Source organism: Hyla sarda, chromosome 1 (genome assembly GCF_029499605.1).
Source record: "Hyla sarda isolate aHylSar1 chromosome 1, aHylSar1.hap1, whole genome shotgun sequence".
In the NCBI taxonomy this organism is placed as follows: Eukaryota; Metazoa; Chordata; class Amphibia; order Anura; family Hylidae; genus Hyla; species Hyla sarda.
The window spans coordinates 405,354,216-405,367,078 of NC_079189.1; the positions used below are offsets into that span (position 1 = coordinate 405,354,216).

General features: G+C 41.7%; 1 protein-coding gene across 1 annotated transcript in view; it reads right to left on the minus strand.

The window, feature by feature from the left end:
- Positions 1–6,443: 6,443 nt before the first annotated feature.
- The window catches only part of LOC130369586 (olfactory receptor 6B1-like), a 49,180-nt gene continuing 42,760 nt past the window's right edge, over positions 6,444–12,863 (minus strand). The window contains exon 3 of the mRNA XM_056575037.1: positions 6,444–7,397. Coding sequence (XP_056431012.1) covers positions 6,444–7,394 — 951 coding nt within the window. The 5' untranslated portion in view covers positions 7,395–7,397. The remainder of the gene's footprint in view (positions 7,398–12,863) is intronic.

Sequence of the window (12,863 nt, forward strand, 5' to 3'; positions counted from 1 at the left end):
CAAACCCCAAAAATTATTTTTAATTAATTTTAAATTTTATTTTGGAGGGTTTTGTTTTCACACTGTACACTTTACAGTACAAATGACAGGTTTTCTTTATCCTGTGGGTCAATACGATTAAAATAATATCCATGGTTACATACAAACTTTTTGTACAAAATCAGTATGTTTCAAATCGCCCTATTTTGACCACCTATAACTCTTTTCTGTATATGGGGCGGTATGAGGGCTCCTTTCTTGTGCTGTGATCTGTACTTTTTATCAATACCATATCTGCATATATGAAACTTTTCAATTACTTTTTCTTTATTTTTTGGGGGAATAAAATGAGACAAAAAAGCAACAATTTTGGACTTTTTTTTTTCTTAATTTTTTTACATTAACGCCATTCACCATACGGGATCATTAACACTATATTTTGATATTTTGGACATTTACGCACATGACAATACCAAATATGTTTATAAAAACACTTTTTGTTGGTAAAATGGGAAAAAGGGACAATTTCCATTTTTATTGGGGGAGGGGATTTTTCACTTTTTATGTCCCCATAGGGGACTATCTATAGCAATCACTTGATTGCTAATACTGTTCAGTGCTATACATGGGGCATAGCACTGATCAGTATTATCGGCGATCTTCTGCTCTGGTCTGCTCAATCTCAGACCAGAGCATAAGATCCTAGGAGATGACTGGAGGCCGGTAAGGGGACCTCCGGCTGCCATTTTAAATGACCGGATCCATTCAAACACTCGCATTGCCGGAGATACCTTGATCTGTATTGATCACAACATCTGGGGGGGTTAATGGCAGACATTAGCACGATCGCTGATGTCTGCCATTACCGGTGGGTCCCCGGCTGCTATCATACGCCGGGACCTACAGTGCATGACAGGAGCACCCCTCCGATGCTCGCGGTCATGTACAGGACGTAAAAGTATGTCCTGGTGCGCGAAATTCCTCCGCACCAGGACGAATATTTACGTCCGCGGTCACTAAGGGGTTAATGACCTTGCCAAGCGATTGTATAATAAAGTATCAATCTTTGCAGATGATACTAAGCGCTAAAGTGGTTAACACAATAGAGGACAGCCACTGTTACAAACGGATCTGAATAGGTTGGAGGTTTGGGCTGGGAAGTGGCAGATGGGGTTCAACAAAAAAATTTAACGTTATGCACATGGGGAGGAAAAATCCAGGCTGGGATTATGTATTAAATGGTAAACATTGGGAACGACTGATATGGAAAAGGACTTAAAAGTTTAAGTGAACAGTAAATTTACTTGTAGTGACCAGTGTCAGACAGCTGCTACCAGGGCAAAAAAAAATCATGGGATGCATCAAAAGGGGCATAGATGGCCAGTACAAGGAAATAGTTTTACTACTGCGCAAATCAAGTTGAGACGAAGGTTTAGAGAGAGGGGATATCCCAACAGTATTCTTACTAAAGCATATAATGAAGTAAGGAAATGTAATCGAAGTTCGTTACTTATCCCTCGCCCTAAAAAAGAGAACAACTGTCTCCGAATAATTGGGACGTATGATACAGCAGCCACATCTATACGTAACATTATCACTCAGTTTTGGCCTATCTTGACATCAGACCCGTTGATATCTGGTCTGGTGGGTGAACGCCCACAGATCACCTATCGACGTGGTAGAAACCTAGGTGACAGATTAATACATAGTCACTTTACACCACCATCAGCCAAAGGGACCTGGCTTGATCGGAAAGTGGTAGGAACATATAGATGTGGTAAATGCAAAGGCTGCGAGTACATTAAGGTGACAAAATATCTACAGAGCCCACATAATGGACAAAGATACATTAGTCGGGATTTTGCTAATTGCAAAACCTCTAATGTGATCTATGCATGCCTATGCCCCTGTCCCCTTGTATACGTGGGAAAAACTAAGAGAGAACTACGCCGTCGCATATTAGAGCATATAGGAGACATTAATCATCAGAGAGACAAACCCATCTCTAATCATATGAGATCTGTACATGCGTCTACACCTTGTGCTATCTCTTTCCAAGTGTTGGAGGTAGTACACGCTAATGTAAGGGGTGGCGACATTGATCATCGCCTCCTACAAAAAGAAACTCAGTGGATTTACAGATTGGGGACTGTATCCCCTGAGGGGCTGAATGAACATTTGTCATTTACCTCCTTTATTTAATAATACACCCGAACAGATGGCAATCCCTTTATCTGGTTAAAATTTGCCCCCCCTTCTTTCTCATATTGGGGAGTAATCCCCCAATCTTTTAGTAATTTTTGGTCATCAATTAATACATATATACGTATTTACTATATGCTGATAGCTAGACCTCCCTCTTGGATTATCATTTTTAAGATTGATATTTCATCAGAATTAACTATTATTGACAGCTTATCTAGAATTGTCCCCCTTTTTTTATCCTATTATCATACTAAAAAATAGGGACTTACTGACTGACATCATTGTCTGGTCAGTCTATCTTTTAATAACTTTTGTTGTACTTTAAGTGCATCATATATAGCAGCGATCATTCACATAACAACACCAATTTTTCATCTCTATGCAAAACATTAGCTCCAAATATAGGATTGCATAATTTGGGTGGCTATGGAATTAGTATTTGCTTTATTTACATGTCACATACCTTCCGGAACCCATTTCCGGCATTTGGAACGCTCACGTGACCTAAGTAGGTCACGTGATGCGTCTCTGGATTGTATTCAGTTCCTGTCTGGAGGCGCGGCTATACCGCGCATGCGCCATAGTGCCGCATCCTCGTAAACGCATGTGACCGCTTCACTGACATTTACAGATCAGTGATGCGCTGCTTGCGCCCGGCGTCTGACGTCACAATATGCGCCACTGGCTCTGACTGGTCGCCAGGTAAGATGCGCACTATTTAAAACCAGCTGGTACACTCTGTTTAACACATCTGAGCATGTCGCCAGCCCAGTAAGACCGGATGCCCTAAGTGTACCATCGTCTGGGGGTGCTAAGTATACCTGCTGCTGGGGTGCCATTACACTCCACTAGCCTTTTTCTACATCTTTGAATATCTTGAATATCTATGCCAGATATCCAACATTCTGGTCCCAGTTTGTGATTTATTGGCTATACTCAATATACCTGCCAGGCTAGGCAGTTTATGTATTTATGTTTATTTAGTGGTAGCTCCTATCGCGTTGCTATCATTGTGTGTAGTGCACCCATCTGCTAGTGCACTAACACTAAGTCACCCCCTGACGTATCTCTGACCAATCACAACTACTTCATGGTACCTATGCATATTTTCTGGTAATGGTTAATGGTGATATTGTCTATTACGTCACCACTTGTATCTACTTTAATAATCTAGAGTACTTAGGTATATGTATATTTTTGCATCTATATCTATGCTAGCAAATTATGCAAAGAAAAACAATTTTTTTTGTTGTTTGTGTACATGGCTGTAATGAGTAAACATCATGGCTATTAATAGCCTCTACTTTGCATAGGGCACAATTTATTATATGTGGCATACCTCATGCACCTAGTGTACATCCCACACTAGGAGGGCAAATTTGGAGGAATTAGCTACTATCTGGGTCTGGTTCGCTGCGCTCTTAGGGAATACTTGGTCATCATAAGTGCCCTGTCTTTTAAATTGGTGCTATCACTATCACTAATGTTTATGTTTGGTGCCACGTTTCTCCCTGATGATCCTGTTTAAATTTGACAGGTGAAACGCGTTGGAGTTGGGTTATTTTTTGATTGTTTTTGCACTATTGTGGTTATCACACACACTTTGTTTTTGGAGCCTTGGGTTGTGCAGCCCTATCCCCTTCTATTTATTGTCTCATTTTGTTGTTTTTTCCCCTCACTTAGTGAGAGCAGGAAACGTCACCGTGGTTGAGGCCACCCTGTTAAGGAGGTGGGTCCCTCAAAAGGCAGGGAAAGAGGGATGGGCTTATTTATCATAGTGGGCACATATCCCTCCATCTCTCTAATCCTTGAATCATTTCATTGTTGAATAATCATACATTTACATCCTCTAATACAGGAACTTAGTCGCTCCTATCTTAGATCATCCATCTATATCTACTATAGGCGTGGTTCACTTATCTATCCTCAAGATTTGGGTCTGCACACCCCCGGGCTCCCTAGCACTATTTAGTACAAGTAGCACATACCTTAGTTCAATTATCATCTTCTAATTTTAGTCTGTAGTACATTAAAAGTTATATTTTAAACAATATTTTGTATTGATCATGAGGACGACTACTCGGTGACTTTACTGCGCAAATCAATCAGACTTCACATAGAATACTGTGTACAGTACTGGGTACCAGTGTACAAGAAATATATTGTGGAGCTGGAGAGGGTTCAAAGATGGGCAAGCAGAGTAATATGGGGAATGGGAAGACTACAGTACCCAGAAAGATTATCAGAATTAGGGTTATTTAGTTTAGAAAAAAGATGGCTTTGGGGTGACCTAATAAATACCGTATTTATCGCATTTTTAGGCAAAAAATTTCAGCCTAAAGTCTACCTGCGTGTTATACGCCGATAAGCCGCCGCAGTTAAATGATTTAAAGCGAGCGCTTTAAATCAAAGAACTGCAGTGGCTTTTGGAGGTGCAGAGACCACCACCGCTGCCAGCTTTTCTGCCCCTGCCGGTCCTGGGATCCCTGCGGCCGCCGCTTCTCTCCGCCTGCTATCGGCGCCGCTGCCCCTGCTCTCCCCCTGTCTATCGGTGCCGCTGCCCCTTCTCTCCCCCTGTCTATCGGTGCCGCTGCCCCTGCCCCATTGCCGGCGCCGATAGCCAGGGGGGAGAGAAGCGGCACCGGCAATGGGGCAGCGGCGCCGACAGACAGGGGAGAGAAGGGGCAGAGGCACCCATTGCCGGCGCCACTGCCCCGTTTCCTCCCCTATCCCCGGTTGTATAATTACCTGTTGCCGGGGTCGGGTCTGCGCTGCTTCAGGCCTCTGGTGTGCGTCCCCTGCGTTGTTACTATGCGCTGCACGGCGCGGCGCAATGACGAGTGACGTCACTCATCACTGCATCTCACAGCGCATAGCAACGACGCAGGGGACGCACACTGGAGGCCTGAAGCAGCGTGGACCCGACCCTGGCAACAGGTAATTATACAACCGGGGATGGGGGAGGCAACGGGGCAGCGGCACCGGCAATGGGTGCCGCTGCCCCTTCTCTCCCCCTGTCTGTCGGCGCCGGCAATGGGGCAGCGACACCGATACACAGGGGGAGAGAAGGGGCAGCAGCACCGATAGCCAGGGGGGAGAGAAGCAGCGGTAGCAGGGCTCTAGACCCCAGGAAAGGCAGGGGGAGAGAAGCGGGCAGCAGCGGCCTCTCTCCCCCTGCCTTTCCTGGGAGCTTCTGCAGGGTAAGAAACAGTGTATCAGGGTATACACACGCACACCCACGCACCCTCATTTTACCAAGAATATTTGGGTAAAAAACTTTTTCTATCCAAATATCCTTGGTAAAATGAGGGTGCGTGTTATAGGCCGGTGGGTGGTATACCCCGATAAATACGGTAATAACTGTATAAGCATATCAGAGGGCAGTACAGAGATCTCTCCCATGATCTATTTATACCCAGGACTGTATATATTACAAGGGGGCATCCTCTATGTCTAGAGAAAAGAAGGTTTCTACATCAGCACAGACGGGGGTCTTTACTGTTAGAACAGTGAGACTTTGGAACTCTCTGCCAAAGAAAGTGGTGAACACAATAAAAGAGTTCAAAAGAGGCCTGGAGAGGCCTGTTTCTGGAGAGTAATGACATTAGAGGTTATGGATAATAGATATATAGGGACTGAACATTAATCCAGGGATTTATTTTGATTGCCATATTTGGACATCAGCCTCATAAGGGTTTTTTTGCCTTCTTCTGGATCAACACAGGAGAGACAAAATAAGGTTATAGGTTGAACTTGATGGACTCTGGTCTTTTTTCAATCTTAAGAACTATGTAACAATGTAACTTTATCTTTGCTTGGCTGACTAAAAATCTGTTGCTACTCCCAAAAAAGGATAATTTTTGGAACACTTGAAAAAAGCCATTGGGGCTTTCGATACCTCTGTGTGCATTTTAACATTGGCAGGCATCTAAAAACAACCAGGGATAGTTTATGCTGCTTTTTTTTTTGTGAATAAGCCTAAACAAATCTGCAAGTGGATTAAAGAAGCTGTTAATTACCAATGGTTACCGCATGTTGCCATAACTGAGCATTAAAAACATTTTAAAACTACTTGAATACATTCCTAGCAGTGATTTACAGGGTTTTAGAGCCTCATTAGAGGCAGTGTTAGGGTTTTATTTTATTGTCAGTTTGTGTTATACAGTGCTGAATCGAAACGACAATTTTGTAAAAGTTTTGTGAACTTTTCAAAAGTTCACTCATCACTAATTATAACTTTGAACAGTTGAGATAATAAATCAGAAATTAGGCTTTATCAGTTGATATCTTTGTAACACATTTTTCAATGCATTTCTTAGTTCTAGATTTCTTAAGCTGTATATTACCGGATTAAGCAATGGGGTGACTACAATATACAATAAAGATAGTAGTTTGTTAACATTAAATGACTGTCCACTGGAAGGAACTACATACATAACAATTAATGTTCCATAATACATCCCTACTACTATGAGGTGGGAACTGCAAGTAGAAAATGTTTTATGTCTCTCATTTGATGTAGTCATTCTAACAATTGTAAGAATAATTTTACCATATGACCAGATAATAGCTATAAATGGCCATAATGTAATAAAAAATGAGAAGACAAGAGATACTACTTTAACATCTGTGACGTCTGAACAAGAAAGGCTTAAGATAGGCTCGCGGTCACAGAAATAATGATTAATGATAGCAGAGTCACAAAACTGCAGTCTGCCCATAAGTATAATTGTTCCAATAGTAGCCATGAAACCAACAAGCCATATGCACAGCGAAATGCAGACACAAAATCTATGGTCCATGATTGAAGTATAATGCAGTGGCCTGCAGATGGCTAAATAACGGTCATAAGCCATTACAGCAAGAAGAATGCATTCAGTAGTTGCTGCCGTTCCAAAAAAGTAAAACTGCACAAGGCATTTGGAAACAGAAATTGCACTTTGGTCTACTATTAATATGTATAACATATTTGGTATGATATTTGTGGTCAAAAGGATTTCACAGGCAGCCAAATTGGAAAGGAAAAAATACATGGGGTTACTAAGTTGTTGACAAGTGAATACCAACGCAATGATCAGAAGGTTTCCAGAAATTGTAAAAACGTATGTGATCAGGAAAACAACAAACAGGAAGGTCTTAAATGAGCGAGGGATTTCGAATCCGGTCATCATGAATTCTCTGACGCTGAGGTCTGTCTCATTGCTTTTCATGATCTGGTAACAAAAAACATTTAGATTGAATTAATAAATAACTTACATTTAATTATATTTTTCTATTGCCAATCTCAGTTTCACCAAAATGTTGCATAAGTATCTCCCATTTCTATAAAGGAAATCTAATGGTGCAGCTCACAGTGATAAATATGTGTGGTGAACTGAAATAGTCCTCAGCATACCACCTATTAACCCCTTGAGGACTCAGAGTTTTTCCATTTTTGCACTTTCGTTTTTTCCTCCTCACCTTTTAAAAATCATAACCCCTTCAATTTATAGACTCATATGAGGGTTTTTTTTTTTTGCGCCACCAATTCTACTTTGTAATGACATCAATCTTTTTAACCAAAAATCTACCGCAAAAACAAAAAGCATAGCACTGATCAGTGTTTTCGGCGCTCGACTGCTCCTGCCTGGATCTCAGGCACGGAGCAGTCATTCGGAGATTGGACAATGAGAATGCAGGTAGGGACCCTCCTCGTGTCAGTACAGCTGATCGGGACACCGCGGTTCCAACATGGTGATCCCGATCAGCCCGACGGACCTGCTGGGAATGCTTTGATCGCCAAGTCTGAAGGGTTAATACCGGGCATCACAGCAATTGGTGATGTCCAGTATTAGCCACAGGTCCCAGCCTTTGATAGCCACTGGGACCGACTCAATATGATGCGGGGTCACCGAGTGATCACAGGGGCCAGCGCAGGACGTAAATATACGTCCTGCAGCGTTAAAGGGTTAAGACATAGATGTATGATGGAATGTCTGTACTCTTCACAATAAATGTGGGACTCTAGACCAAATCTATATAGTTTATTCTAAAATATATAAAACAATGAAAATATAAAATATCCTCTTGGGTATGCAGGGCATATGCATATGCCCTGCATCCATGAAGGACTCAGGGCATACTTGTACGCGCTGGTCCAGTTTAGCGGGTTTAAACCGTTCTCACCGGCAGAGAACAGGTTAAACCCAGTGGGTCCCAGTTGCTACAGGCAGCCAGGACCCATGTCTAATGCCGGACACGTCTAATGCCCCATGACTCTTAACCTGCTAAGGACGTAGGGCGTACCTGTTCACACCATGACCCCGCATCACACGGGTCAGTCCCGGCTGCTAATGATAGCCGGGACCCTGGGCTAATAGCGTTCAGCACCGATCGTTGTGCCACGTGCTATTAACCCTTCAGACGCGGCAATCAAATTTGACCGCTGCTTCTGAAAGTGAAAGTAAACGCTTCCCGGCAGCTCAGTTGGGGTTTTATCGCGATGTCCCGAACAGCTAGGACGCGAGCGGAGACCCCCTTACCTTGCTCTGTCGCGTCCGATCGGCGTTTGATTGCTCCAAGCCTGAGCTACAGCTATGGCTTTGCAGGGATCAGAGTAAAAGATCAGTGTGTGCAGTGCTATAGGTCCTTATGGGAGCTATATCACTTAAAAAAAAAAGGGAAAAAAAAAGTTAACAAAGGTCATTTAACTCCTTCCCTAATAAAAGTTTGAATCACCCCCCTTTTCCCATAAAATAAAAACTGTATAAATAAAAAATAACTCCGCATGCAGAAATGACAGAACTATAAAAATATTATTGTTAATTAAGCCACACAGTCAATGGCGTAAGCGCAAAAAAATCCCAAAGTCCAACATAGCGTATTTTTGGTCACTTTTTATATCATGAAAAAATTTATAAAAAGCGATCAAAAAGTCCGATCAATACAAAAATGGTACCGATACAAACTTCAGAAAACAGCGCAAACAATGAGCCCTCATACCGGCCGTACGCGGAAAAATGTAAAAGTTGTAGGGGCTAGAAGATGAGAATTTTTTTACGTTTAAATTTTCCTGCATGTAGTTATGATTTTTTTCTGAAGTACAACAAAATCCAACCTATAAAAGTAGGGTATCATTTTAATTGTATGGACCTAGAGAATAAAGATAAGGTGTCATTTGTACGGAAAAATGCACTGCGTAGAAATGGAAGCCCCCAAAATTTACAAAATGACATTTTTTCTTCAATTTTGTCGCACAATGAATTTTTTTTACATTTCACTGTGAATTTTTTGGTAAAATGACTAATGTTACTGCAAAATAGAATTTGTGGGGCAAAAAATAAGCCATCATATGGAATTTTATGTTAAAAATTGAAAACGTTATTATTTTTAGAAGGTGATGAGGAAAAAATGAAAATGCAAAAAACGGAAAAACCCTGCATCCTTGTGGGTTTAAAATACTGTGATGAAAAAAACTATAAGAAAAAAAAAATGTTGTATCCTAGAATGAGGAGGTAATATTTGCATGTACTTTAAGGTAGACCCCCAGAGTTGACCTAGTATTACACTTATTTATGAAAACTGAAAGCCTAAAAATTTAATATTTTTCAGTTTCTTCCCATTTAATATATCTCTCCTCCATTTCTCTAAAAGTTGAATGTGACTCCCAAGGCACAAAAGGTTGGGAATGTACTTAAAGGGTACTCTGGTAGAAAAAAACTTTTTTTTAAATCAACTGTTGTCAAAAATAGAATCTTAATCCTTCCAGTATTTATCAGCTGCTGTATGCTCTAGAGGAAGTTGTAAAGTTATTTTCTGCCTGACCACAGTGCTCTCTGCTGACACCTTTGTCCATGTAGGGAACAAAATCCCCATAGCAAACCTCTCCTGCTTCGGACAGTCCCAGACAGAGATGTCAGCAGAGAGCACTGTGGTCAAAAAGAAAATAACTACACAATTTCCTCCGTAGTATACAGCAGCTGATAAGTATTGGAAGGATTAAGATTTTTAAATAGTAGTAATTTACAAATCTGTTTAAAGGGGTACACCGGTGGGAAAAAAAAAATTTTTTATCAACTGGTGCCAGAAAGTTAAACAGATTTATAAATTACTTCTATTGAAGAATCTTAATCCATCCTGTACTTATCAGCTGTTGTATACTACAGAGGAAGTTGTATAGTTCTTTTCTTTCTGACCACAGTGCTCTCTGCTGATACCTCTGTCCATGTCAGGAACTGTGAGCAGGAGCAAATCCCCATAGAAAACCTATACTACTCTGAACAGTTCCTAACACGGACAGAGGTATCAACAGAAAGCACTGTGGTCAGTGAAAACAAGTTCCTCTGTAGAATACAGCAGCTGAAGTACTGGAAGGATTAAGATTTTTACATAGAAGTAATTTACAAATCTGTTTAACTCTCTGGCTCCAGTTGATTAAAAAAAAAAAAAAAAAACAATTCCACCGTAGTACCCCTTAGTTATTAGTTATTAGTTTTTCACCAGAGTATCCATTTAAGCTGCAGTTACACAAACAGTTGTCTGGAGTTTTAATAACGTATTTAAAGCCCATCACAGACGTAGGTACAAATAGTGCAAGCATATCAATCTTTATACTTATCTTTCCTTTTAGATCCACATATGACAAACTTCATCAAAGATTGCATGTGTAAATCCAACCTAAATAAACTATTTATTATTCTTTAAAGTTAGGCAGCAAGTCTACATCCAAAGTTACCTTTAAAATTAGTATGTACCTTACAAGTATATTTATACCATAGATAAGATTTTTGGTTTATATTTATCTGTAGCTAAATAGGAACTCATAACAGTTACGTTGCCTGTGATGCAAGGAAACTACACTTTGAAGAAATTCTTACCTTGTTAATTGTTAAAACTGTACAACTGACATCTGCACAATAAGCTGAAAGATACTGTAATGCTGTATTTATATAGATGAGAAAATATAATGAAACTCTCAGGGGGTAAATTATCTGCTCCTGCAGTAACACACAAACACATGGGCCTATGTCTTATTAAAAGGTCTGTAGATTCACATTTTAAAATCAAGTAACTATACTGTCTATTGTTATACATTGATAATGGTGAAAGTAATTTAATCGACAAAGCAACGAGTATTAAGGGGGAAGTCCTATTTCTTCTGCACCCCAATGCTTACTTCTGCCACTCCGGGTTGCAGTCACAATCATTATGCGCAGTTAAAACCACTAGAGATTTAAAAAAAAAAAAATAGATTTAGCCAATTTGCAGAATTTTGCAAAAAAATGTGATTCGGTCCGAATTTTCTTGCAGAAAATCACTATTAAAAACGGCTTTTTCTGGGCTACAGTGAGCCTCCATAGGGGTGTAGATCACTTTGCCTTGTCGTAACACTCATAGGAAGTGTGCTGTGTAAGTGAAATAATACTGTTATTCAGTATGACATGCAGATTACAGGCGTTGCTATTAGAATCACTGTCGCAGAGCGGCACAATGACACAATAATCCTTGAGGTGGAATCAGTATAAGGAGACCATATGGCGGCCGAATGACACATCCTGGAGGTGGTGGCAGCATAAGGAGACAATATAGTGGCTAAATGACACAGCCTGGAGGTGGCGGAAGCATGAAGAGACCATAATCTAGCAGAATGACACAGCCTGGAGTTGGAGGCACCAAAAGGAGACCATATAGTGGCTGAATGACACAGCCTGTAGGTGGTGGAAGCATGAGGAGACCATATAGTGGCTGAATGACACAGCATGAAGGTGGCGGCAGCATGAGGAGACCATATATTGTCTGAATGACACAGCCTGGAGGTGGTGGAAGCATGAGGAGGACATATGATTGCAGAATGAGACAGCCTGGAGCTGGCATCAGCATGAGGAGAACATATGGTGGAAGAATTAGTAAGCCTGGAGCTGGCATTAGCATGAGGAGAACATATGGTGGCAGAATGAGACAACCTGGAGGTGGAATGAGCAGCATCTGGAGTCCAGAAAGTGACCTTGTGACAGAGTGGTGTGATGGGTGGCAATACCAGTACCCGTTGACGAAGGTGGGTAAAAAAAAGGTCTTATGTGGAGGAATGCTTGTAACTGGGGAGCAGCGCCTTAAGGCAGTTTGGCACTATACATATTTGTGAAGTGTTGATGTGGCACCATGGTCAATCTACTCTGATGCGTCAGGCATTGGTGGGTGGAAATCCTGGCTGATCCATGCCTGATTCATCTTCCCAAAGGTCAGTCTCTCCACATTTTTTGTGGACGGACGAGCTCTCCTTGGGGTGACTATGGTCCCCGCTGCACTAAACATCCGCTCTGATGGCACACTACTGGCCGGGCAGGACAGCTTTTCCAGGGCAAGCTCTGCTGGTTGGGGCCACATATCAAGTTTGGCTGCCCAGAAGTCTAGCGGATGTTCAAGGTGTGTTGGCATGGGCATGTCAAGGGATGTCTGCTGGTTCAGGTCCTGCTCCAGCTCTACCTGCTGCTGATGAGTTGCTTCACTATACAGGTGAACAAAGGTACTCATCAGCGACTGTAGATTCAGGCTACTTCTGATTGAGCTGGTACTGCTTCTGCCACCCCACCCCTCCCCAGCAGCCATGGCAGTGGAAGGATAGCGCAGAGGGCCCCTCGAGTCAAACCTGTGAGAGGATGGACGATGGCACCACTAGGCATCGGCCAACTTACTACGTAGGA